This window comes from Pagrus pagrus (assembly GCF_965226575.1).
Source record: "Pagrus pagrus genome assembly, chromosome: 23".
Taxonomy (NCBI): Eukaryota; Metazoa; Chordata; class Actinopteri; order Spariformes; family Sparidae; genus Pagrus; species Pagrus pagrus.
Window position 1 is genome coordinate 12,159,556 of NC_140205.1, and position 26,557 is coordinate 12,186,112.

Consider the following 26,557-nt stretch of genomic DNA (forward strand, 5'->3'; position numbering starts at 1 on the left):
AATTCAGAGGAACATCTAAGTCGGGAGGATATGTTTTCTGGAAAACCATGAACGTCTGCACCAAATTTTGTGCCATTATATTGCATAGATGTTTAGATATGTCACTGATCTGGTAACGCTGGATGGAAGGTCAGGGATTCACCAATGTCATTTTGATTCATCCTCTGAGCGCCTTTATATCTGCACCAAATTCATAGCAATCCATCCAATAGTTGTTGAGAAGTGTCAGCAACAAAATGATGGACTCGCTGACAGAAGGACATTTCCATCCTCCTTAATTTCCAATTAATTTCCAAAAGCCCAGAGTGACATTTTCTAATGGCTTTTTGCAAAAACCAAAGAGCAAAACCAAAGCCAATTTTAAATTTAAATTGAGGAAATTGTCATGTTTAAATTTGGCATTATTCCCTGATAAATGCCTTCATTACATTGCTTCAGGTTTGTTTAATGAGACCACCTGAGATACAGTCAGTAAACACGAGGAGCCTGCGTGTGTCTGTTAGCCCAGAGACACCAAAAGCTCTGAACTCATACCTGCTGGCTCAGAAACGGAACATCAGCTAATTGTCTAAAATATGCAAAATTAAAACGGCAGATAACTTTGAACTGCTAACAGGCATACAATGAATCTGGCAGTGCAGCCTGTCAGCTAGCTGTGCCCTGCGAGCTCTATTTATATCTGTAACATATTATACTGTAACATCAAAAAGCCAGCTTCTTGCATGTGTGCACAAGTGATCAAAAGATGGTGTGTGTGTGTGTGTTTGTGCGCGCAAGTGTGCAATAATTCATCTACAGTAACCGAGCTGGAGCCTGGTCCACTTTTGTGTGGCTGACATAAAAACAAATTTGCATGCATACACACTCTCTCTCTCACACACACACACACATAGCAGGATTGCAGCCTCATAACCCCAAAGCTTTGGGATACATTTTTAAAGCGAAAACCCACCCCAAAAAGAATCCATTAATGTCTGAGGTTTTTGTAATTTTTTTTTATTAAAGCCATAAACAAGTCAGAGTTTGGGTTTCCTCCATTTCTACTGATGTGCCTGTTTAATGACTGTTTAACTGCCACACTGTCAAACCTGAGGCTACCTGTAGTGTTCATTCTAGGCTAGATGTGGCATCAAAGGTTTCTTCAAACATCTCTTTTATGTATGTGTTCTGGTCTCTTCTAGATAAGAAGCTGGTGCCACTTTTCCAGGAGGAGGACCATCAACAGAGGGCGCTCATAGGCCTGGTGAGAGAGACAGAAGCTGAAACCAGTCAATGGCTGCAACACATGCCCTCATTAAAACACATACACTGCTATAAGTAGCGTTCTCATGGCGTAGGCTATAGACATTTGGTTCATATAAAGGGGAAGTCATAATGCTAGGTAAAGGTATTCTTTCCTTTTCTAACATGACAGCGACTTTCTGCTCAAAGCGAACCCAAAACTAAATTGATATCCCGGAACTGCACAGAGCCCTGACCTCAACCCCATTCAAGACCTTTGGGAAAAATGAACAACGACTTTGAGCCAGAGCTTGTGTCACACTGACGGTGTGGATGGTTGCGATTGATAAGACTCCCAAGTGTTCATGCAACAACAACTCGGTTATATTACTACAGAGTTGGTCATAAAAACACTGAGTTGACAACGTCGCATGTGAATTCATTACATGTGGGTTTTGTTACCTGATTGACAAACTTGTGCTGATATTAGACATGCATGCTTTTTTAACTTCGGTATTATTTTGCACCAACAGCAGCAGTCACTACTATCTAATGAACTCACTTGTTTAGTGTCATTGCTGTAGGCACCCTATATCATCCTCCTGATATTTGCAGATTTAGGGTGGTGGTTACATGCAAGACTTGCTGGGTGTCCACATACTTTTGGCCATAATGTAGCATCACAATCCCCTGTTTTGAATCTAAAAGCCCCTCAGACGATTTTGTGGGGATTTTATTTTGAACTAGCACGCTGTTAAAAGCCTTGTTTGCTGTCAGCCAAATGAATCATTCACTGAAAGCAACAGTCATTCATTCAGTCATGGCAAAACATGCAGATATTTCAAAAGGAGAAAGTCCTTCAACTTTTCAAAAACAGGGTGGTAAACATCCTGCCACTTATAATCAAAGAGCAGCAAAATAGAAAATAATGAAACCCATCAACCACAGCCTGGATTGTTGCTCCTGAGATAAAGCACCCACTTTGGCGTTCTGTAGTAGAAGCTTGTGGGTGCATGGTATAACACTTAGTTATAAAAATCTCCCTTAGATGCATCGAGCATGTCAGACTGTTGACATGCGACAGTTCAACAGCCCCTGGAGGTGGATTCTTCCTTTAACATGATGTATTGACCACTAAAGATCCATGATGAAACACTGACAGCCAATCATTTGCCGTCATCGTCATCTTTTAAGGTGAAACTCTTTCTACGCTTCAGATGAGTCGACACTTTAAAAAAAGGGCTTCTTAAGGTCCCTGTCCTGCGTTTTTTTTTTTTTTTTTTTAACTGAACGTTGTTTGATGGACAAGTTCATATCCACCAGTTTTCCCTGTGCTCAGCATAGTTTTTAAAGAGCAGATAGCTTCAGTTTAATGGAGTTCAGGCTAGATGCTAGCAATCTCTCAGCTATTCTTAGAATGATCCCTGCTGTCTCTCTCTCTCTCTCTTTGTACCCCCTTTTCTTTACCCTTCTTTCCTTTCCTTCCTGCTCACCTCCTTTTTTTTCTTTCCCCTTTTTCCTCCCAGAGGGATATCAGCTCGTTTTGTCAACTTTATACACCTCAGGTTTTTACACCTCAACTCATTTTCGATGCTTTTCCACCTCTCACATTCAGGTCTCTTCTCTCCTCTTTCTTTTTCTCTCTCATCTCATCTCCTCTTCTCTTCATGGTTAAATCAATTTCGGGACACTGTAGTTGAGGGAAACATCGAGGTGAACTCAATTTGACCCTGCTGAGTGCACAGCAAAGTATGCTTAAAACACACAAACACAAAGTTTGACTCCCAGCCACACGCACATATTCTTGCATACATTCGCGGAAAATAATCAGTGTGGGGTTTTTTTTTTGCATTCGCAGACAGTTGACAAGCTGCGAGAGCATCTCAACAGACACCTGCCTCGACTGGGGAAGAAGAAGATAGACTCACTGGTTGTCAACTATGTGGCCAAACTGGTTGGTATACCGTGTGTGTGTGTGTGTGTGTCCAGATGCTCTGTATATTCCTGTAGTTTTTAAAGGCACATCGATCTTCAAGTTATATTTATTTAATGTTCGCCCTTGCTCTTTTTCGGGAAGGTTAAGTGAGGCTTGCAGAGAGCGTTGCTCAGTGGAAAAGGCAGTGAGTTTTCCACTTTAGTTAAATGGTTGACAGAGCTCATAGATGGATGTGGGCTCTTCAGTTAAGAGGGGTTGCTGGAAGCCATCGGGTCGGTCCTCTGAAACAAACATCGGCTCTCAGGTTAGGACATGCATTCTCAACTACTCGGTGTGTTTATGTTCCCCATATACCCTGCACACTTCCATTACTATAGAAAGAACAAGAAACTATTTCAATATACTTTGTAGATTGATTCAAAGCAACATTATGCGTGATATGTCTTTGTGAATAGGCCCTCTTACAGTTTCATATTGCAATTCACTTAAAAGTGGTATGATAACCCTAATATGATACTGAAAAAAGATAAAAGAATAAAAAGGAGAACAAAAGGGAAAAAAAGATTGGAAAAATAAGAGAAAAAAAAGGGAAACAAATGTCACAATGCAGTTAGACACCACTGTTGATAATATAGAGAGCTGTACATGTGCATTTGTAATGATTACATTACTTATTATCAAGAAGGGTACAACTTTGCTCAAACACAGCCAAACATCAAGCAAGTGCGACAACTTAAGATGTAACAAGCCTCAAATATAACATACGAGTAGGGTCGGGCAAACTGACGATTTTAGATGGATCTTGGAAACGCATCAACAATCTAACGCCTGCTCGGTCACGCCCTCATTTTCTCTTCTTAGCTTCCCCTGTCGACATCCTTGTCAGCCACTTCGCCTCTATAATGATGTCTGTAGAAACTGCTGAGCCCCGTTCTGTTTGCGCTCGCCTCAGGTTCTGGTGCCCATTCTGCCACCTCTCGATACAACCTCTTTCTCCCGGTGGTCCAAAGCTCCTGTGCTAGTGGTTCTTAACACAAACAGCTCCCAGTCTGGTCGAGGCAATGTTAGCTAACTGCACGGCTAACTGAGCTAATTAGCAGCTACAATTAACAGCAGTTAGTGGTTACTTTAGCAACAAGAAAAGGTGTTTGTCCATCAAGAAACTCTGTATTAGGGCCGTCACAAAATCAGATTTTTACGACACGATTATCATGGCCAAACAAATTCACGATAACGAAATTGCTATAGCAATAGAAAAAAACGAGCACGAAAATCAATATTAATTTTTTTAATACCACAGTTATTGTGAACATCACAATGTTGTTACACCCTTACTCCATACATCAGAGAGAGTTGAGGTCATATAATATGATCCTGTTTTAACGACATAGTTGTTGATGTCTCCCTATTACAAATCAGTGTACCCGCAAAACAATTACCGCCTATAAATGTCTATTAGTCTCACCAAACCTACGCCCTTTGTATCCACCCAAAGAGCGGCAGGTGGGATATGCATAACCAAGTGGAAGACGTAACCACTCTCCATCTCAGTACCCTCCAGAGGTACTCGGTTCCGTAAAGTCAGTCTTTAGTATTCCTGGGAGGTAAATCCCTTCACAGCTAGCAGCCGCCGAAAGCAGACATACAGCATATATCAACACAACGCTATTAAATCAGGCCAAGGGTAAGGCTGGAATTGAATAGAAAGCAGGATGCAACCACGTTTTGGGACTTTATGGAATTGCAAATGACAGAGTGAAGAAGACCAAAGAAATCCTCCCTGCTTACTGTCGGATCGGTCGATTGGCTCAACGCGGCAGAACAGGCTCGTGAACCTGCACCTCCAGACTCGAAATGAAATTTATGAAATAGGCGTGTCTGTAATCAGTCTGGCGTTTGCCCCTGCGACAGACAAACTTGGTGATTATTGAATCCATGCTGCTGAGCGAAAGTGAAAAAGTATCTAATCCAGGGAGCCGGACTTATTAAAGCATACTCATGCAAGGACCCAGAAGAAACAGCCTTCAGAGACGTTTTTAAAGAACAGTTGGCGATGTACTTGCACATCACGCTGACTCATGCTTTAAAAACTCAGGATGGTGGTGTTTCAAAGACGGCTGACTTCCCTTCCACAAATAAAGAACATCTCCCCCTCTTGTCAGTGCTTATTGAGACTAATGGTTGCATTGACACAGGGGAGAAGTTGGGGGTGAAACAGATTACAGCTCTTAAGAGCCAGGGAACTTCTGCTATGATACATTACAGCTCTAAAGCACATTATTGTCATAGTTATTTATTTCCTGTCCCTGTTGCTACAGACAATCGTGGTACATTCCTTTTTATAACATAGCCAATGTCAGAGCAAAGAACAACCTGCAAGCAGCTGAATATGATTTACTAAAAGCAGCAATACATATTAAAAGTAATGCAATGAATTGAAATAGGCAAAAATATGTTTAATTATGCAGAAAAGTTATTCTATACCCAAGGTTATTAAACTTTGTCCCAACAGGGAAGCCACACTGAGTAAATCCAGTCTCTTTGTCGGGACCGAGGCTCATTAAGATAAATCGCTGATTCCAGATTTTATTCTAATGCAGAGTCACACAGGGAATAGCGTGTATGAGTCTGTGGCTTTAAATCACTTGTTTTGCTTTTTGTGTGGCTTTCTGTTCAGCACAAACACACCCCGGCCACATATTTTTATCTTTGTTACTCATCTAAAGGGGACTGGATTACATCAGCAATGAGCTCAAGAGATGTTAGTTGGAAAAGAAATTAACGTGGATCATTTATTTTGCAAATTAGTCAAACAATGAATATCTGATTTTGGAGGATAAGAATTTGAAACTAAATCAATTTTTCTGTGAATCCCCTCTTGTTCACAGACATTGTAACAAATGAGCACACGGAATATGCTAATTAGATTATTTTTTGCAATATTTTTAATAAGGGATGTGTCAAAAGTGAAAAAAAACATCACATTTGTTCAGGGGAAGAAGAAAAACAGTGGGGGTTATTATTACATTTGTCTTTGACGCAGCTTTTATTTCTGTCCGTTACATAAGTGAAGCTAATTGAAATTCCCACCCTGAGGTCACCAGAGGACGCTGCCGGTGGTGTTCGCTTGGGCTGGTTGTGGGTTTCCCACTGGTGTGCAGGATGTGAACGAGGCAGATCGTCTTCCTGTTATTCCACAGTAGATGAGAGGGTGGAGATTTGTGGAAAGAAGGGTGTGCGTGTGTGCGCTCGTTCCAGCACGCAGCAGGCACGTTTTCGGACAGGTCAGGTGCATCAGGACCATCCGGAGGCTGACAGATTTGTGGTGAAATGATGTGGGTGTATGCGTGCTGAAATGTGTGCTCACACCCTGACCCAGCGCGTTACTCTTGTTCTTTGGAAATGAAAATGAGAAGTTAGGGGAAAAAAAGGGGAAGTGAGGAAACAGAAGAGTTCATTTCCACGAAGAAAACATCATCATAACAGAACAACGTCTAAATTGCATGTTTTCAGCGCTGTGACCCAAGCTGCCCGTTGGGGAAAATGTTTCATTGTAATCTAACGGAGCATCTCCTTCCCTAAGCACTAACATGTGCGTGTCTCTGTGTTTGTGTGTGTTTAGCTGGAGCTCATCAGACACATGCTGGAGTCAGTCTGGCTGAAGTATAAACTTGGCCCGTGTGTTTTGTGCTTGTGAGTAGCCCTCCCTCGTCGGTGTGTGTGTGTTATAAAAGTCATGTTTCTAACCGGTTTAATGTAAAGCGGAAAGCGCTGACAGAATGTGTGTGTTCATCTTTACGCATGTGTGCTCCTGACCCCCATCACTCCCCGCTGTGTGTGTTTCCACATGTGCAAATGATAGATGACCCCTCTTCACGTGTGCGCTCGCGTTACGTAACATTCCCCGTCCAAACTTTTACTGTGTGTGTGTGTGTGTGTGTGTGTGTGTGTGTGAGTTCCAGCACACAGCGGGGCAGTCCAGGCGAGTGGTCCGTGTTTCACTTCATGTTTCGCATCCTGGAAGCCACGAGGGGTCTCTGCCTGCCCCTCCCACCTGGTACCATCAACACACACACACACACTCTTACACATTTAATTGTTTTAATCCAGTCTGTCTGTCTCAATCAGAATAACAATGTGTGTTTGCACTGTGGGACAGACCTGCTCTCTTCAGCACTAATGTAACCAAAAATATGTTGAAACATTAGCATAGTGCATACATTTTCGATTATTTGAATTAGTTTGCCAATTTTTGTGGCATAAAAACTCCCTGTTGCACAATCCCTTGATTTTAGTCGCTCATGAGTAGATTTGGAGAGGTAGAATCCTGAGCTGTCCTGGGAAGGGAAAGGAAATGAGAAATGGCTCGAGGCAAGGCTGCGCACCTTTAACACTGAGGCTGCAGGTGTAAATGTGAGTGGGAGGCTGTAAAACAGCAGGCGTGCTGAGGTTGTTTTCTCTTTGGTAAATAAAAGTTGAGAAAATAATTACACATTGCTGTCTAGATGCCTTTTTATCATGTTTTGCGCCAAGCTAGCGGAATACATCTATGTCAGATACTTAGATTTATGACTAAACATTCAAAACTAATTACATTCCCATCAGCCTTTGCTCTACGGTGTTTAGAGCTAATCACCAAATGTGAGCAAGCTAATGCACTAAATTAAGACAGCAAATGTAATAATCATTATACCTGCTAAAAATCAGCATTTAGCTGAAAGATTGTTTTCCCTTTCCTTTGTTATGAGGAACATCAAAAGCTTAAGTTTCTTCTTTTTCTTCTACCTTTTCTCTCTCTGCCCGTCTCTTTTCTCCAGGCTATCACACACTGTTGGCATTGTTTGCCGTTCGTTGCCTCCCTCATCACACCTTCCTACAGTACATTGACCACGGTGTCCTGCAGCTCACTGAAACCTTTGTGTCTCGGCTCATGACAGGTACACACGTACACGCACACACACTCACACACTGAAACACACACTGCTAAAACTTCCTTTGCCTATCTGTGAAGTTTCACAAGAAAATATAATCATGTGTGGTGATAAAGTGTGGAGTCATATTTCTGCTGATGGCGGTGTCTATCGGTTGGCTTTCCTGACTGAAATTTTCTAAGGACTAGAGTTTTTTACTTGACATTCATGATCCTCAGTTGAAAATCCTAGTGATCCTCTGACTTTTTCCTCTTGTTCCACCATGAGGTTGACATTTGTGGTTTTTAGTATTTCCGGTATTTTATCAAAAATGATTGGATGGTTTCAATTTGCTACAGACATTCATGTTCCCCTCAATCAATCGTAATCACTTTGGTGACCCCATAACTTTTGATTGAGCTATTACTTTTTTGGTTTATGACCAAATATTTGCAAAACTGATGTTATTCTTTTCAACCAAAGCCATTTCCCAAATGTTAGCATGCTAACATGCTAAACTAATATAGTGAACATAGGACCTGCTAAAACTGCTAAACCCAAAAACAAAACAAGAAAACCAACAACAAAAAAAACATTGTTTAATTTTTTTCTCTGTTCATAACTCACACGATGTACTAGCATAAAACGAGGACAAAACGTCAAAAGTATTATCATAGTTTGTCTAAAACAAACAGCAGTCCATATTAAGGATGGAGGACAAACAATAATATTGTAAAAATTATGCATGTAGAAATACAGACTTATCGATATAGACAGCAACAGTAAACAACAGGAAAATGACACAAACATTTTAAATTTTAAATGCAAAACTGTATACAGTTTACGCTCATAATGCAGCGTCCAAATTAGAAGTTGTCATTTAGGGACATGAGTAGATGCTTTCTCCCCCCTGGCTGATGCCGCGAGGCAAAGAAATACAGGAATGGATTCAGACAGTGATTGAAGAAGTAAAAACACTCCACAAAGGTCAGCATCTGACTGACACGAAGCAGTTTGGCCGATTCTGTGAAGAGCGCCACCACGTACACCACGCGAAGAACGAGAGGAAAAAAGCCAACAACCAGTGAAGCAGCGATTATTCGGATGAAAAGTTTAGTCACTCGAGGCTTTTTTTTGTTAGCCATTTGAGTTAGGTGGACTCCTCTAACAAGTAGCTGGTAGAAGTAGAACAAGACTAGATGGAGGAAAAAAATAAATGAGATGTAGACCGCTTCAAGCACCGGTGTGATCCTCTGATTCCTGCAGGAACGGCTGTCGGTCCATTCATCCTCGTTTTTCGCCTCGGTTAGTAAAAACACAGCCGGAAGAGCCACCAGGGCTCCGAGCATCCACACACTGAACAGTAGCAACCGCTGCCATATCCTCCCCAGCTTCTCCCACTTTTTGGGGTGAAGAATCTGGCAAATTAAAAAAAAAAAGAATAACAGGGTTTTGATCTTTGGCATTTTTATCTGCTTTTGCTCTCACTGCTTCAAAACCTTTATTGCTACTTGTAACTTAATCCCCCTCAAAAAACAAAACTTTGTGTGAATGTCAGTGACCTACCTGGTAGTACCTCTGAATACTTATCAGCACCAGGATGTTTACGTCGGAGGTGATGCAGAAAAAGAAGAAGTAAAAGAAAAGCTGACACACTCCATGTGACAAACTTGGTCCACTGATGAAAATGACCACACCAACGGGCAGGCAGAGCAGGCAGAGTACGTCCGACACCGCCAGGCTGAAGAAGAGTCGCTGCGAGATCGAGGAGCCATGCAGATGTCGACTGAGTTTTACGATCACCGTGATGTTGGCAGGGATACCAAGCAGGAAACTGACTGCAACAATCACACTAGCAACGATGTACCAGGGCCAGAGGCAGGTGGTCAGAGGTGGTCCTGAGTAGGAGCAGTTGTTAAAGAAGGCTGAGGAAGAGGTGTTGGAGCTGCCGTCAACAGTCATCATGGAGGTGGAATGATGGAGGAAGATGATGAAGAAGTGATGAGACTTCACTGAAGCACATCTGAAAGATTGAGCTGTTTCAGGCTGTATGCCCTAGTTTTGTTACTGTGACAGCCACTTACTAGTTTTATATACCCTCGGTCTAGTGGTCTGTGGTCTTCATGTGTATGAGGGGAAGGTTTTTGTCAACACTAAATTTACATGACACTCTGTGCCCCCTCAAAGGTTACCAGAACATTTGAATGTTCCACTTCTAAAGCACAGCTGTTGAACTGGATGCCTGACAAAGTTCACAATCATCATGAAATATTCTTAATAGTCATGCTTGTGTCAGTCGGTCCATTGATCCACCATTTTGATCTAGACTGAAATATAACAACTGTGAACTTTATGTGAAGTTCCAACAGGACACCAAGCCTTGATCATGTGAGGTTGACATTTTTGGTTTTGGTTGAAATGTCTTAACAGATGTTTGATGGACTACCTTTAGATTTGTTATATATAAATGTTCCCCTCAGGAATGAGGTTCATGACTAAATGCCTGCAAAACTAGTGACACATCCATCAGCATCACCTGGACTTAGCAAGCTAAAGTGCTAAACTAAGCTGGTTAACACAGTAAACAATACTTCTGCTTAACACCGGCATGTTAGCATGCTCGAGTAAGCATTTAACTGAAAGCAGTGTTCTGCAGTATGACCTCAGCCTTGCAGAGCTGCTAATGTAGGTTCTTAGTCTTGTTCACTTTCACCTAAGACTCACAAACTGTTTTGACAAATTATATAACCAAACATTTCTTAATAACTGATGATGTAGTTTTTTTTTCTCCTTTTTATAATGAACTGCTTAGAATCAGAGTATATGTATTTGCAATACCACAGTCACACAGGTGGCTATACTGTACAACACCTGTTATGAACTACTTTCTGAATTACCCCAGAAACCCAAAAAACAACTAGCCTACATATTTCATGACAGGTGTGAACAGCCTTAGAATGGAGCCCCAAGTTGTTGATATGAATTAAGACATATTGTAAAAAATATATTAAAAAACTCAAATAATTGAATAATTTGATATGGGATTTAGATGTTTTTCTCCCAGTGACACTTTTATCTAATAATATCAATGAAAAGTATTTGTATGCTCAGTCACCCAGCAGGCTAACCACATGCCAACAAGCTTGCTATGTCCATTAGGCTCGACAATCGAGAGTGTGTGTTTCTGCTCTTCACAGATGTGTGCGTCTTTCTCTGAGATTCACAAGCTAGTTGCTGCTGCTAATATTGGCTACTCTTTAATAATAGCATGGTAGCATTCCCTATTGTACGTCATGCAAATTATGCACAGAGAGGAAAACACCAAAAGTGTGAAAATATTATGAGTTTATTTAAAACCAACAATACAGACTGAATTGTTACAGCACAATTTCTTGTTGATCCTCCATTTCCAAACATATTAGCAAACAAATTAATTTAATAATGATACGTAATAATAACAATGATACAAAAAATATCCCTTAGATGGTTTTGTACATAAATTGATATATTCGATCGGAATTGCACAGTAAATGCAAAAGAGGCAAACTTTGACACCAAGTTGTTTAAATGTGCATCAAAACCACATGAGTATAAAAATCGTTCATAATGCAGCGTCCATATTAGGAGTTGTCATCTAGGAGCATGAAGAGACTCTTTCCACCCCCTGGCTGATGCCGTGAGGCAAAGAAATACAGGAATGGATTCAGACAGTGATTGAAGAAGTAAAAACACACAAAGATCCACATGTGACCGAAAGGAGTAACTTCGCTCGGTTTGGGCGATTCTATGAAAAGCACCACCAGACTCCCCACACAAAGAACAAGAGGAAGAAAGCGAACAACCAGTGAAGCAGCGATTATTCGGATGAAAAGTTTATTCACAATAAGCTTTTTTTTGTCAGCCATTTGAGTTAGGTGGACTCTAACAGGTAGCTTGTAGAAGTTGAACAAAACTAGATGGCAGAAAACAATAAATAAGATGTAGAACGCTTCAAGCACCAGTGGTATCCTCTGATTCCTGCAGGAACTGCAGTCGGTCCATTCATCCTCATTTTTCACCCCGGTTAGTAAAAACACAGCCGGAAGAGCCACCAGGGCTCCGAGCATCCACACACTGAACAGTAGCAACCGCTGCCATATCCGGCCCAGCTTCTCCCACTTTTTGGGGTGAAGAATCTGGCAAATTAAAAAAAAAAAAGAATAACAGGGTTTTGATCTTTGGCATTTTTATCTGCTTTTGCTCTCACTGCTTCAAAACCTTTATTGCTACTTGTAACTTAATCCCCCTCAAAAAACAAAACTTTGTGTGAATGTCAGTGACCTACCTGGTAGTACCTCTGAATACTTATCAGCACCAGGATGTTTACGTCGGAGGTGATGCAGAAAAAGAAGAAGTAAAAAAAAAACTGACACATCTCATGTGACAAACTTGGTCTATTGAGGCAAATGACCACAGCAACAGGCAGGCAGAGCAGGCAGAGTACGCCCGACACCGCCAGGCTGAAGAAGAGTCGCTGCGAGATCGAGGAGCCGTGCAGATGTCGACTGAGTTTTACGATCACCGTGATGTTGGCAGGGATACCAAGCAGGAAAGTGACTGCAACAATCACACTAGCAATGATGTACCAGGGCCAGAGGTAGAAGGTCAGAGGTGGTCCTGAGTAGGAGCAGTTGTCAATGAAGAGGGAGGAAGAGGTGTTGGAGCTGCCGTCAACAGTCATCATGGAGGTGGAATGATGGAGGAAGATGATGAAGAAGTGATGAGACTTCACTGAAGCAAATTGGAAAGATTGAGCTGTTTCAGGCTGTATGCCCTAGTTTTGTTACTGTGACAGCCACTTACTAGTTTTATATACCCTCGGTCTAGTGGTCTGTGGTCTTTATGTGTATGATGGGAAGGTTTTTGTCAACACTAAATTTACATGACACTCTGTGCCCCCTCAAAGGTTACCAGAACATGTGAATGTTCACTTCTAAAGCACAGCTGTTGAACTGGATGCTTGACAAAGTTCACAATCAACATGAACTATTCTTATTATTTCCATTGATCCACCATTTTGATCTAGACTGAAATATAACAACTATGAACTGCTTTTAAATTTTATAAAGACGATCATGTTCCCCTCAGGATAAAGTCTCCTGACCTTGGCAACCCTCTGACTTTTGCTTTAGTACTGATTGTTGGTTCAGATGGAAATGCCTCGACAGCTGTTGGATGGATTACCATAAAATTCATGTTCTCGTCAGGATGAGGTTCATGACTGAATACCTGCAAAACTATTGACATCCCCATCAGCCTCAGTTGTATTATGTGTTTTGGTTATAATTAGCAAATTGTAGCAAGCTAATTTGCTAAACTAAGCTGATTAACACAGCAAACAATATCTCTGCTTAACACCAGTATGTGAGAACTGCCATTGTTGGCATGTTAGCATGCTGGAGTAAGCATTTAGTTGGAAGCACCTTGCAGTGTAGCCTCAACCTGACAGAGCTACTAATGTATCACAGTCATGCTCACTTTCATCTAAGACTCACAATATGTTTTGACATAAACAGTTTTACTAAACATTAATAAATTTTCTCAGTAACAAGTTATATTTTTTGTATTACCACAGCTACCAAGGTGGCTGAGACTGTGCAGCACCTGTTATGAACTACTTTATGAATTACCCCAGAAACCCAAAAAAACATCTGCCAACAAGCTAGCTAGATCCAGTTGAGTGTCTTTCTGTGAGAAAATCTTTAGATCCACTGCACTGCAGAATTAACAAGCTAGTTGCTGCTGCTAACACTGGCTCTGTTCTTTAATGCTGGGTGATATCCAAGCTCAAAAGCCAATCTAGGCAGCTAGCCAGTTGTTAGCATAAGTTAAGCAATAAGTTCATTTGTTTTTTATTTTTAATTTCATAAGATCTTATTTTATCATTGATTTAAGGAAGCCTGCCACATATACATAGTGGAACAGCATTTATGAGGTCCGCTGAAGAGTAACTAACTCGTGACCACTGAACCTGTAAAAGCAGGTCACCACACACAGCTGTGACCACTGGTAGAGCACGTTGGCCGGATGCTGCAGTCATCTGACTTCACCAGTTGTTATTACTTGTGAAGGTTTACCCGTTTGACACATGAAACAAGCAACACCCCTCCTTTTCTTTGTATACTTCTTTCCTTGTATGAACTGAGATTTCAGAGGTTAAGATTAGCTATGATGGGGATACTGATATTGTGTATTTTGTATGTCTTGGTGTGGATTTCATACCATGGAGAATACATTGTTCAAAGCCCAAAAATCGGGACCTGGCACTAAATCAAAATATCTGGCCGTCCTCATCACTCTTGTTGTGGTTTACATGTCTCTTTCTCATGAAGAGAACAAACAAAGATCCTCGAAGATGAAAAGCTTATTTAAAGGACAGAGTCCAAAGGGTTTCAAACTTCAAAGTGAGAGAAAAGGATGTCTCAGGACTTTGAAGTAAGGGTTCATGCGTCACTTCTCCCCAGGGATTAATCAAATAAGTATATACAGTATATCTATTTAGAGTTCTCCTATTTTACCCTGGGTAATTGGCAGCTGGTCAGGTGTGCACTTTCTGTCTCATTAAAAACACACACAAACATATAGAATTCCCAATCACACCAGTCTTACTTAGCCTGCTTCAACACTTCTGAAGTACTGTGTGCCACAACTTTTTTTTTTCTGTCAGCAATGTATGTAAATCATGAGGTAAAACAAGAGACTTTCTCAAAAGAACAAATTCACAAGAGCTATGTAGCTAATTCATGACGAATCTTTAAAATGCAAATTATTTAGATGTAATAACCAACAATTAGGTCCTTATTGCTGCTTTTTTAAGGTGTACAATAAGTCCACAGCTATGTTATTGTCTCTGCAAGACTGTACTCAGCTAGTCAAGCTGCATTTATGGTGCGTTCCATTTGAACTGGGAAGTCGTAATGTCCAATTTCAACTGAAACGTCCCCTGAATTCAGAAGTCCGACTTGGAAAGTCCTTGAAATCCAAGATGGCTACTACGCTTATCAACAGTTGTTGTTTATTAGCCCTTCCGTCTTATTTGTGTCTCATTAAATCAGTCTTACAAACAGTACTGTCCAATTTCTCTCTGTGGACATGTTGCTTCAATGTTTTTATGCACAGAATACCATGATATGCGTTGTTATCAACTGGTATTGCTAACAGTGGCTAACCTGGCTAGCACTGGTATTCCAACTTGTTGTTCTGGAACGTGGTCAACTTGTGTATGACATCGTTCCTAGCTCCAACTTTCAACTTCAGAGGTAAATGAATGCACCAGTAGGTAGTCATGATGACAATGCTAACATGTCGATGTTTAGTGTATATAATGTTTACTATGTTTAGCGTGTAGCATTTTAGCACATCATTAGCGTGGAATGTCATTAGTATTTCACAAGCTAAAATTTTGACCCTAATGATGGCGCTAGGGGTTCACCAACATCATTACAACTTATTCTCTTGGAAACACTGAGGTCCGTTCACTTTGATTCATCTGATATTTGTTAAGATATTTCAGTCTGGACCAAAATGATCACTTACCAGCTGACAGACATAGGGCTACGTTGGTAGCATGGCTAATAACTAAGTAAAAATTATTATAGGGTGCAACAGCTGCAGTAATGTTGCCAATATTTGGTGCCGTAAAGCTTTTGAGCAACTGGGAATCATCCATGTGCTGCTGAAACAAGCTGCCTGGTCAAAGGATGTCAGGATGCTGCCTGCTCTGATTTCTTTTTGAACTAATGAATCTCACTGCAACACCAAAAAAAACCACCTTACTGAATTTCTTAAAGCCAAAATAAGAATCTGCTTCTGAAGCATTGTTTGCCGAAACATGAATAAAATATACAGGTGAAGTATCCCTCCAATGCTTTATTTGTATCTAGGGAAATCAGCATATTTTATTTGTGTTTATTTAACCTGTTGCATCTCAAGAAAAAGAAAATAATAACTCTTTAATTCCAGGTTTCCTTTCAAAGGATTTTGAGATATCAACTTACATAGACAGTACAATAGAGAGGTGTGTGTAAAGGTGTTACATGGCATTATGTGTCCTCCCATGTGAGATGAGTAATTAGCACCATGTCTCCTCTCTTGTCCTCTCTCTTTGTGTCTAGACTTGGACAACAGTGATGCCAACGAGAGACTGAAGTTCAGCATACTTAAGAGACTCCCTGAGGTACTTCTGCATGTGTTTGAGTGCGTGTGTGCGTGTGTGGCCAGATATGAGGTTTTTATGCAGGGCCAGGAGAGTTTAGATTAGTTTATCTAACAGGGAAAGATTAAAGGAGCTCACTCAACCATTTCTTTCTGGCGTAATAGCTCCCAAAATAAATCCTTGGCATTATATCAGCTGTCCAAATCATGAGACGTGGAGTGTGCAAATGGACCAGAACATGGCCGAGGTGAATTTCTCAGCCTGGACGGTACCGGGAGTACAACAATGCATGAGGCTATTATAATCTCATCTATTATGAGGAGGAAGTTTTGATCTTTTCTCGAATGGTTTTCTCCCCAAACTTCCCATTCTGGTCCAATTAAGAGTTTGAAGTTATTTTAGGTCTCATCTCCCCCAAGCCAGCCTCAAGCCAATCACAAAGCACTTGTGTAACTGGCTGGTGTGTGTATGTGTGTATGCGTGTGTGTGTGTCTGTGTCTGTGTTGGGGAAGGGGTAGTGTAGGTAGTTGTCTACTGAGTCTGTGTGTTTATGTGTGTCCCTAACTCTTGTGTAACATCCACGTGTTCCTGTGTGGGAACAGTATATTTCTTGTGTAGCTTAGTGTGCGTGCGTGTGTCTGTGTGTGTGTTTGTGTTCCGTCCGCATTGTGATCAGAGGAATGTTGAGTGTTTAGTGTTTCTGTTCCGTTTCCTGCCCATCAGACATTTGTTGGGTGAGTTTGGCAGGCAGGAGAGATTTAGCAGGTACAACACACACACACTCCCACAGAGTTTGAAAACAGGAGGTGTTGCGCCAAATCGCTTGACCCAAGCCAGCACCCCCATAATTCCCATTTTGTGTTTGTTTATCCCATCGACTGTAAATCGTAGACACAGCCACTGTGGCGGCACCCATTGGTTTCTGAAGAGCCATTGTGAAGCTCACTGTGGGTGGCTCTGGCCGTCGCTGTCTTGGCAGTGCCCAACTTGCAGATAATACAAAAATGGGCAAAAAGGTTGGAGAGTGATTGGAGCTGAGGCGAGCTGAATGAAGCCTGCCTACTGAGAAATGACCCTTTAGCTAAAAGCTACCAAGCTTGCTGAGGCTAACAAGCTAGTTGACTATTCTTTACGTTATTTGCGTGAGTTTGGTCATGGGTGTCTTCGTGTTTTTGTCTTCACTTCGGCATCTGACTCAGTTCAGCACTCACCAGAGACTCCAGTTCTTTCTGCTACCCTCTTGAGTCTTTTCTTTGTTCCATCTCCTCTCTTTACGTTAATGAAGTAAATTACATTTCCCCTCCATCAAAGGTGGAATTATGCACCTTTGTGCGTACGGCTGTTGAGGTAAAGCTTCATATCAAACTTCCTAAAACAGGTTGCCCTGCACTATACTAGTATGTACAATATTTAAACTCAGTAACAGCTAGGTGTACATGTTCTGTAGCTAACTGAATTTGCTGACAAAATTCATGTCTGCTTGCAAATACAGTACGTGACTTGTATAGAGTACCTGGTTGTGCTTGTCTAAACTTGGTTCTCCTCACCACTGATTTCTACACAATCCGTAATGATTCATTCAAGCTTGAGCAGCTTTTCTCTATAACCTTGGCAGCAGGTTTGAGGCTGGACAGTAGCCCTGAGGAAAAGCTGCGTTCTTTGGGTACCGTCAGTCACACCTGTAATCTTTGTTTGCTTAAGTGTTATTTATGACCATGGTGTTCATTTCACCGCGCTGAAAAATGAGGTTTCTCTGGAAGCCCTCATTAGCAGTCAACTCCTCTATAATGGTTTGGAGTTTCAGTTGGCAAAATAGAAAGGAACAGATGTTCACATGCTTCAGGGATAATTTTTAATCATGACAACATTCGCTACATGCCTAAAATGTAAACTCTATTGTGTGTGTTTGTGTGTGTGTGTGTGTGTGTGTAGCCTATGGAGCAGAGGATTTACCATATGTGGGACCATCCTGTCAGCTCAGCTTCAATCTCCAGAGATTATGTCAGGACTCTGCTGGAGAAACACAACAAAAACAAGGTAAAGCAGTGCAGTGTGACACACATGCTGCACGGAGTAGATACTCTTCTCTCTTACAGCACTGCAACTAGCAAACAAGCAATAGGAAAAAATCTCCAAGAAATGAGTGTGAAATTAAATATTTACTCCACTATTCAGTCCACTGCCATGCTAACAGGTTCGCCACAGCGGTGCTTTGACCTAAGACCCGCCCCTTTCCGCCTATTATTGGTTGTCTTTGATGGTTGGGTTCTCTACACTTGACTAAAACCATTAACTCAGTCAGCTCTCGTTGTGTCTGTTCTACTTGCTGTGCTGATACAGCGGTTTATGAGCTGTAGTTTCCCCAGTAAACACATCAACCTCTTTGAGCTGCTCTCCTCAGGGTCACTCATCTTCCAGAGTATCCGGAGTGTCTCCGGGCTAGGCAAAGGGGACAGGCAAAGGGTGGGCTGCCACTAGTTCACTCACTCGCTGCGTCAACCGAAGAGGTCGGTGTGTTTAACTGGGAAAGAGTAGGTTAGAATCTGCTGTGTCAGCTCCGCCCCTGGCTGTTTGTGTTAAAAATAAATAAATTATGAGAAGAGGGCACCCGTCTTGTGTCTTTCTCTCCTTCTCTTGTCGAAAAAGAGATACGAGCCAATCAGAGGAGGCGCAGAGTGTCTTGCAAGAAAAGCATTTACGGTATAATAATGCGTCCCCTTTGGCTCTGTTAAATTAGCTAAATTAGATTGGAGGTATTGTCACTGTAACCACAGTTTTGATCTGAAGTAATCTTTCCACAAGTGTTAACTCCACAGAAAGGGGCCTTTTTCTGCAGTGTTGCACTTGCAGAAAAAAAAGTTCTTCTGGGCCTTCTTCATTAAATATATTTAAACAATGACCCCAGCTATACAGCTTAGGCAGTATCTATCACTTCCTGATGCTATTGCCCATTTTTAGTCAGCTAATTGGCCAGCGCACTGGCATGGAGAGCCAGTGGCACTCCAATGCAGTGACAGCTAAGAATGTATGGCTGCCCTTAAAAGTTAAACAGCAGCCAACTTTATCCATAAGAGGAAACGAGTGAGTCAAGGTGAGCAGTATCTAGAATTGCTGCAGATTTGTCTCGACTGTGTGTGTATGCCGGAAAAAGCTGCAGAACCCACAGTTATGTTTTTGCTTTTCCTTCCTCCTCAGGGATTTGCATTCACCGGCAGAGACAAGCCAGGCTTCAGACCTGAGTTTCTGCCTCTTACCTACCTGGCAAAAATACTCTCTGATATAGAGGAACAAGGTAGTGTATGAACGTGTGCGTGTGTGTGTGTATCCTGCCTTTGGAGGATTAAGACAGAGCTTGTGTGTTTATGTGCGTGCTTGGTCAGAACTCAGCGGTGAAGGAGAAAGAAAGGAAGTGTGTGGTTGTCTGTGGTGTGCTATAAGAAGCTGCATCTCTCTCTAACTCCTCTTCCTTTGCTGCAGCTCTGAACCCTTTCGAGGAGCAGGAGAACGTGGACGCCAGGTTCGTGGAGGAGACAGCTCTGAAACAGACACTAATACTGCTGGGCTTTGAGGAGAAATGAAGGATGGGGATAGGAGAGGGAGGAGCGGAGAGGGACAGGGGGATGGATGGATGGGGGGGAATCAGATGAGGGGGAAAATGTGTTTGAGAGAAGAGTCATCATTGACTGGGCCTTGAGGACAAGTAACGGGTGGGTGGATGATGGAGGGTGAGAAGTGAAAGATGAATGAAGAGATTGAAAGGCAGAGCTCTCATAAACAACAGTTTGATGACAAATTAGGGTGGGACGGAGGGATAGATGGGTGGAGAAGCCCAGGAAAAGAAAGATGAAGTAGGAGGCTGGGCGGATGAAAAAAATAGATGTGATGCGAGAGAGAAAGATGTAATGCAGCGCCTTATTTTTACACAGTTCGACAATGGACGAACAGAGTAAAATCAAACACAATAGGGAACACAGTTAGATTCTTTAATTCAATTTGGAGAAACATACTTTTTCGATTTTGAGTGAAAATCAATAACTGCAGGCAGCTATTTATACGAACTCGTATTTCTTTAACAATTCTCTCCACAACGTCTCCACTTTCTCTCAAACAATTTATGAATGTCGATGTCAAATACGCCGAACGGTATTTATAAATCAAACACACTTGTTTATCCTCCTGTGCTTCCTGTAATGCTGCTGCACCCCATCAACTTGATTACATGCTGACAAAAGCCTCGACAGACAGAGCTTCTTGGTATTGTCGGTCAGTGGCTGCTCTGCATTAAATCTGATTTTAACAATGACTTATACAGAATCTATGCAGCTGAATAACTCGGTGAGACCAAGTGGCACTTAGAAGGACTGGATATTAAGATGTTGTAAACTGAATTACTCTCCATAGGAAATACACTAATTGTCTACATATTGAGTTCTCAAAGAAAAGAGGATTATCAAGTTTTGAGACAACTGAGATGCGGATACATTTAACCAAATTGTCTCAAACCTAATATCAGGATCATGACTGAAATGCTCAGGAAATTCAGAAGAAAGTTTGCTGCCGGCTCTTTTATCGGCAGAAAGGGCTGGCTTTCATTTCAGATGTTTTGATTCTTCTGGTACGTTTAGTAAGTATAGATCTGTTCTACACAGCACAAAATGTTATCTTACTTTGAGAACTATAAGTGTGTTTTTCTACAAAACCCAAAGTTTTCAAATCTTGACAAAAGCAACCGTACAAGAACTTTGGCCAACTAGAATAGTCTGAAACAAGCTAAATTTCGATTAAAGGTCACCCTTTCAACTTTTATTATAAGAAACAAGGAATTCTCATTCCAGAATAATGCCTTACAGAGAACTATTGAGAACTATTAACATATATTTCTCAGCCAAACTTCTCAAATGTTAAGCATTGTGTAAACTCAAGTGACCGTACAAAATTGGCTTAATTGTGATTTGAAAGGGGACTACTCATAGATAGTTGTTGGTCAAAATGATACCATGTGTTGAGACATATAAACAAGCATTCCCACAAATGTATCTGCCAGGTTTTAAAATATTTCGATTTGTCCAACGAGCAACCTTTGCCAACTTAAATAGTCTGAAAGTAGCTAAATCTTGATTTTAAAGTGAGATTGGAGATACTAAATAACTTCTTCAGACTTACACAAATGAAAAGCACACTTATGGGTTTGGATGCTACAGCCTTACTTAGTCTGGTATGACCTGTAGGTTATGATGGCTAATGTTAGTTACAAACCAGAAAGATCAGAGAATAAGGGAACAAGAATATAAATCTGACAAGATATTTGATGTGTTACACTTGGTACTAAGAAAGTACTGATACCCAGCCCTATAAATGAAGGAAAATGGCAGACAGTAACTTTATTCTAACTTTATTTTGCAAAATCGGTCTACAAAATGCTTTACAACCTATAAAATCAAACGAGACTGCACAGGATAAGTAATAAGGAGAAGACTTAGACGTGACTCAGCCTTCCTACACACAGACACACGCCTAACATCTGCTTCCAGTATCCTGCTCATGTGCCATCAATCATGAGCGGGCGCTTACTGTAAGCAGAGAGATTCTTTGGTAGTGGTGCTGTGTGGGTGTGTGGCATGTGTTCACCATCCTTTTCGAAGTGTCTGAATGCTGGCACCGTCTTAGACTAAACACAGGAAATTATTTACATATCATGTCATGCTATTATTTGAGATATTACAAAACATTCCTCGGAATAAAAAGGGATTAGTCACGCTTCTTCTGTTTACACAAAAGTTATGTAAATGAAATTGTGAATAAATACTTCTTTTTTCAAGTTCACTGTATTCTTGTCTTATATTCTGAAGAGCATGGTGTACAGAGAAGCTCCGTGGCAACAGGTCCTGGCACACGTTGTTTCCGATGAATTTTCTTTGAACCCTGAAAAGTCGCGAGCCAGTTGCACTGTCGAGCCTTGAGGTAATTTAGGAAACGATCCCACTCGCAGTCCAATAGGTTGTAGCTTGAAAAGCTGTGCAGAGAAGGAAGTGGGCACTTTCATTCTGGACAACTCCTGAGTGTTTTGGACAGACTCAGCAGAGTTCCACGGAAATAAACTCAGCATCAGTCATCGTACACGCTGAGTCACATTTATCTAGAACGCACACCCATCATGCTTTTATACACATTTGCCAAATTGCACAATTTCTTTTTAACCATGTGCTGTACCACCTTGGTACAGCCGTCTTGATTTATTTCTCTTCTGGGGAATGTCTCTATAAAATGTAAATAAATCGCTCATTCCCCCACCTGATTGCCTCCTCCACACTCTGTTATGCAGTCAGTGTTATGCAGCCAGCTAATAAGCACAAACAGTCAGGGGCTAAGTTTATCTGACAGCTCTCACCATCAGTTTGCGGTGGATGATCACACACACATCACATCACTGGGTGGACAGGGCTGCCTTAAAATCAGATAAACTCAACCTGCCGCCGCCTTGAACCTTTTTTAAAGGAGTTGGCTCTCACACTGTGCATTGCAAACTAAGCTTACACCGGTGGTGCTCAAACTTTTCCATCAGATCAGTTCAAGATGAGTTCAAGTGCACCATCGTGTAACAGTTCATCTATTTCTTAGGATAAAAGCTATTTAACCACAGCTGTTTCAACCTTTTATCCGTTACTTAAAGCGATGTTTATCAATTATTTCAACTGTTTCTGTTATATTTAGTTGAACTGTTCCAACTGTTTATACATTAACATACTTTTATTTAATCAGTTTATCCATTACTGTAAGCTAACTGTCCAGTTTTAACTAATTATTTCATCTGTTTATATGTTTCTTTTAGCTAATTATTAAACATTTATCCCCTAGGCTACTTTTAGCTAACCGTTTCAATCATCTATCCACTTTAAACTAATCAATCTATTCAGGTTCTCAGGCTAATCTTTATTTTTAGCAAACTACACATCCATTGACTCACTTTTAGCTCATTCTTTTCAACAGTTCAATTTTGATTGTTAACCACACCAAAGTCTATCTGAATGTTTATTTTCCCTCTTAACACCAACATGTCTCCATACTTTTTGATCAAATTATGATTTTTATGTGTTCAAATGAGTTGAATGAACCCTGAGCAACTGCATACGTACAGAAGAAGCTGGGCATCACAGGTGTATCATTGTAATGGTGGCTATGAACTTTGGTTTGGCCTACTTAAATAGACACATGGTACAGTACTTGCTTCAAGACACGCTCACAACACATACGATGACTTCCGGTAACTTTTTAGAAGCTTCAAAAGCAAGTGACTCTGTTTTTGGTCGCTCAAATAACCACCTCTGAACTTCCCACCTCATTTAAAGCTCCACTTTATCCATTTTTTTCCCTCTGCCGCCTTTTCTTCCCGCCATCCCTCGTTCCTCTTCATTAAAATTCTCCTCTCTCGTCATTCTCTATGCTCTTTCATTGCCTGGTCTTCCTCTCTGTATTTACATTTATCATTTCAGGCACTCTTAGCCCAGCTTACAGCTTAAACCCATTGCAATTCATTCATCAGCTGCGAGATTACGAGTGCGGCGGATGAAACGGCAAACGAGCCTTAAGAATACGCTGAAATATTCCACTGTCCCTGAGTGTGAATTAATTCATCTCATTTAAGAGAAAGGTTGTAAGACGATAATGATGTGCTGCTGCGTACAGAAATACATACAAAGCCTTTTATTGGTGGACATGATGTAACAATACACAAACACATTTTATCCCCCCTGTGTCCTCTGTCCTCCCTTCCACTCTTCTACAGTATTTTGTGTTACTGCAAGCAAGAGTGTACACAGCGTCTTTCCAGTAAATATAAAAAAAGGAAACAAATTACAACCAGATGGAGTCCACAAGTACACACTCACACTCACATGACCAAAACAGCAGTGGTATGCTGGACAGGACACAAGAGGCAGAGGAGGAGGAGGAGGAGGAGGGAGCAGCACTGAGAAAGATCAATAAACCTGATAGAAATGAAGAAAACATCTTTAAAAATCAAAAATACGCATTTAAATCTTAGTTTGTTAATTGAAGTTACATGTTTCTGGAGGACGTGTTGAAAACCTGCGTGATGTTTTCTATATCTCTAAGGGTTTGAGCGTTGGTTTGCGGATGTGTCTCATGTTGGCTCCAGGCTGGGAGGGTTTGAAGGGGGCCTGGGCTCCGTAGGGTTTGGGCAGAGGCAGAGCGCCGTCGTTCTGCGGGATGTACGCGTTGGGACGAGGTTCGGCTGTGGTGTACACTCCATTAGGCAACCGGATCCACTCCTCTTCTTCAGCCAGCTGCACACACACACACACACAGTTTTAATATTTGATGTCAGACTTCCTGACCTTGGACTAAATGGTTTAAATTTGATTTTCTTGAATTTTAATCATGAAAATGGAATCATTAATATTGTTTTTTTCTTCTTTTTTTTAATTTCCTAAGACAAATGCAAGGGCACCAGTGTACAGTTGAGTGCCTGAGCTCAGAATCACTGGGCTGATTAAAGTTTCATCATGTTTTTATTCGTATTAACTTTAATCGAGAACATTAGAGAAATTAGTTATATTAAAGATGCTCCAGGTTTGTTATACAGGATGTTTTTTGAATAAAATAATACCTAGACACAACAAGCTGAGCTTCTCCAATTAAAGCTAGTTTTCTTAGTATTCTGCATTATCCAATAATCAGAAAATAGTTGAATATCAGATCCGTTAATTATCCGACATGCATGTTAATATATGTATAATTTATTGCAAGATACTTAAAGGTGCAATATGTAAGAATTTTAGTTGAAAACATTTGTTTTGCATATGAATTCAACAGGTGGCTAATTCTTACATATTGTATCTTTAAGTACATTTTATATGTGACACTTTTTCTCAAGTACTATTTGTATTAAAGATAGAGAGATACATACATTTATCATACAATTATCTTTTTAACAAGGCTGTAATTAGTTAGCACTTATTATGTGATAACAAGTAAACACTTTAACCACACAAACATAAAAAAACAGGATTATAGAAACTTTCTTTCCCCGTCTAATCGAATTCTGACAGTAGCTGACTGAATTGATTTGAACCCAATATGGTTGATGTATCAATTTGTAACCATGGCGGATGCCTGCTGGGGGGAGGAATAAAAAAAAACCATCCAGTGTGCACACGTCCTCATGACACTTACAGTCCTCCCTTTGACTTTCACCCCACAACAGCATGCAAATGAACTGTGCCGAAATCTCAGAGAGACTTCAAAGAGATGGCGATTTTCTCATGCATATGAACAGTTTATCCGCTGGCATGTGATCTAAGGAGCGCACACAAAAACAGGAATAATGGCTAGGAATGCATAAAAAAAAATAAAAAAATTGCTGGAACAGCCGATACATAAACAGGGAAAAACATATTTGTCTTATCGGGTTCAACGAAACACATTTACATTTTAAGAAGAGACTTGAAAGGACTAGAAAAGTAGGGGAAACCTTTCAACTCTTCATACACACGACACATATTTCAGTTTCTGCAGGTTTTTATGGGTATTGTGGGTTTGTGGGCCAGCGGCTGTAAGCAGGATGAGAATATAGAGATGAGGATAAGAAGCGGCATGCTGCAGAGAGCTGGACTGGTTTCAGACACAGCTGATCCCTGTATGTGCAGACAGCCTCGACTTCTGTTTGTCAGCCAGTCTGCCCTTTTTGTCCTGTGCATGTGGTGAAAACTATTGCAGCTCCTACAGAGTTTTCGACTCGCTTCTCCGTCTCACTGTGTGCATGTTCGGGTACACAGCGGACCCTATTGTCCCTCAGAATCTTAATCGATTCCCGCCCCGCGTCGACTCCTTCTTTCTTTGTCACTCTATCTTCTTGTCTTTCTCCTCAGCGCTTTAATCAATTCCCGACCAGTGATCTTTGTGTGTGCCTGTGTGTTTCTTTACCCTCTCTCTCTCCTCTTTGTCCCTCTGTCTCCTCTTCTTGTCTCGGAGCATCCTCCTCCACTCCTCCTCCATCTCGGGGCACGGTGGCAGGCCCTGCTCCAGCTGCTGTTGGCACCTGTCCATCTGGAAACACAGGGGCAGCGCGAGGAAACATTCACTTTGTATTCCTATCACTCGGTCCACTCTGCACCCTCCTGGCTCGATTCAATTCTCACTGCGCCCCCAAAACAGATGGTCGTATTAGTGTCAGAATTTGGGCAAACGTATGCCTCTGCATTTTTCTTCTTGTAGCTGTGTCTGCAGCGCTGAAGGCGTACATCAGCTGCAGGGGTTCTTCAGGTTATTAACACTCAT

The 26,557-nt window shown here is 41.2% G+C and overlaps 4 protein-coding genes across 8 annotated transcripts in view; 1 reads left to right on the plus strand and 3 right to left on the minus strand.

Annotated features, from left to right (window-relative positions):
* gsap (gamma-secretase activating protein) overlaps window positions 1-19,850 on the plus strand; it is a 38,713-nt gene extending 18,863 nt beyond the window's left edge. The window contains exons 24-32 of the mRNA XM_084345834.1: window positions 1,182-1,243; window positions 3,080-3,175; window positions 6,780-6,850; window positions 7,120-7,214; window positions 7,975-8,094; window positions 16,221-16,282; window positions 18,194-18,298; window positions 19,457-19,553; window positions 19,739-19,850. Of these exons, the coding sequence (XP_084201960.1) occupies window positions 1,182-1,243; window positions 3,080-3,175; window positions 6,780-6,850; window positions 7,120-7,214; window positions 7,975-8,094; window positions 16,221-16,282; window positions 18,194-18,298; window positions 19,457-19,553; window positions 19,739-19,839 (809 nt within the window). The 3' untranslated portion in view covers window positions 19,840-19,850. The remainder of the gene's footprint in view (window positions 1-1,181; window positions 1,244-3,079; window positions 3,176-6,779; window positions 6,851-7,119; window positions 7,215-7,974; window positions 8,095-16,220; window positions 16,283-18,193; window positions 18,299-19,456; window positions 19,554-19,738) is intronic.
* Window positions 8,934-10,041, minus strand: LOC311252777 (urotensin-2 receptor-like; the record flags this gene model as incomplete). Its single annotated transcript, XM_084346306.1, has 2 exons — window positions 9,634-10,041; window positions 8,934-9,485 (listed from the first exon to the last, which is right to left on the minus strand). The coding sequence occupies exons 1-2, from the start codon at window positions 10,030-10,032 to the stop codon at window positions 8,934-8,936; spliced, it is 951 nt and encodes a 316-aa protein (XP_084202432.1). The 5' UTR covers window positions 10,033-10,041.
* On the minus strand, window positions 11,594-12,855 carry LOC311252778 (neuropeptide Y receptor type 6-like). Its single transcript, XM_084346307.1, has 3 exons — window positions 12,392-12,855; window positions 12,142-12,242; window positions 11,594-11,871 (listed from the first exon to the last, which is right to left on the minus strand). The coding sequence occupies exons 1-3, from the start codon at window positions 12,788-12,790 to the stop codon at window positions 11,688-11,690; spliced, it is 684 nt and encodes a 227-aa protein (XP_084202433.1). The 5' UTR covers window positions 12,791-12,855; the 3' UTR covers window positions 11,594-11,687.
* A 4,097-nt stretch (window positions 19,851-23,947) lies between the features above and the next one.
* ccdc146 (coiled-coil domain containing 146) overlaps window positions 23,948-26,557 on the minus strand; it is a 52,662-nt gene continuing 50,052 nt past the window's right edge. For all 5 annotated transcript variants that reach the window (XM_084346414.1, XM_084346413.1, XM_084346412.1 and 2 more), the window contains 2 exons: window positions 26,204-26,326; window positions 23,948-24,564 (listed from right to left, as the gene is read on the minus strand). In XM_084346414.1, coding sequence (XP_084202540.1) covers window positions 24,361-24,564; window positions 26,204-26,326 — 327 coding nt within the window. In that variant the 3' untranslated portion in view covers window positions 23,948-24,360. The remainder of the gene's footprint in view (window positions 24,565-26,203; window positions 26,327-26,557) is intronic.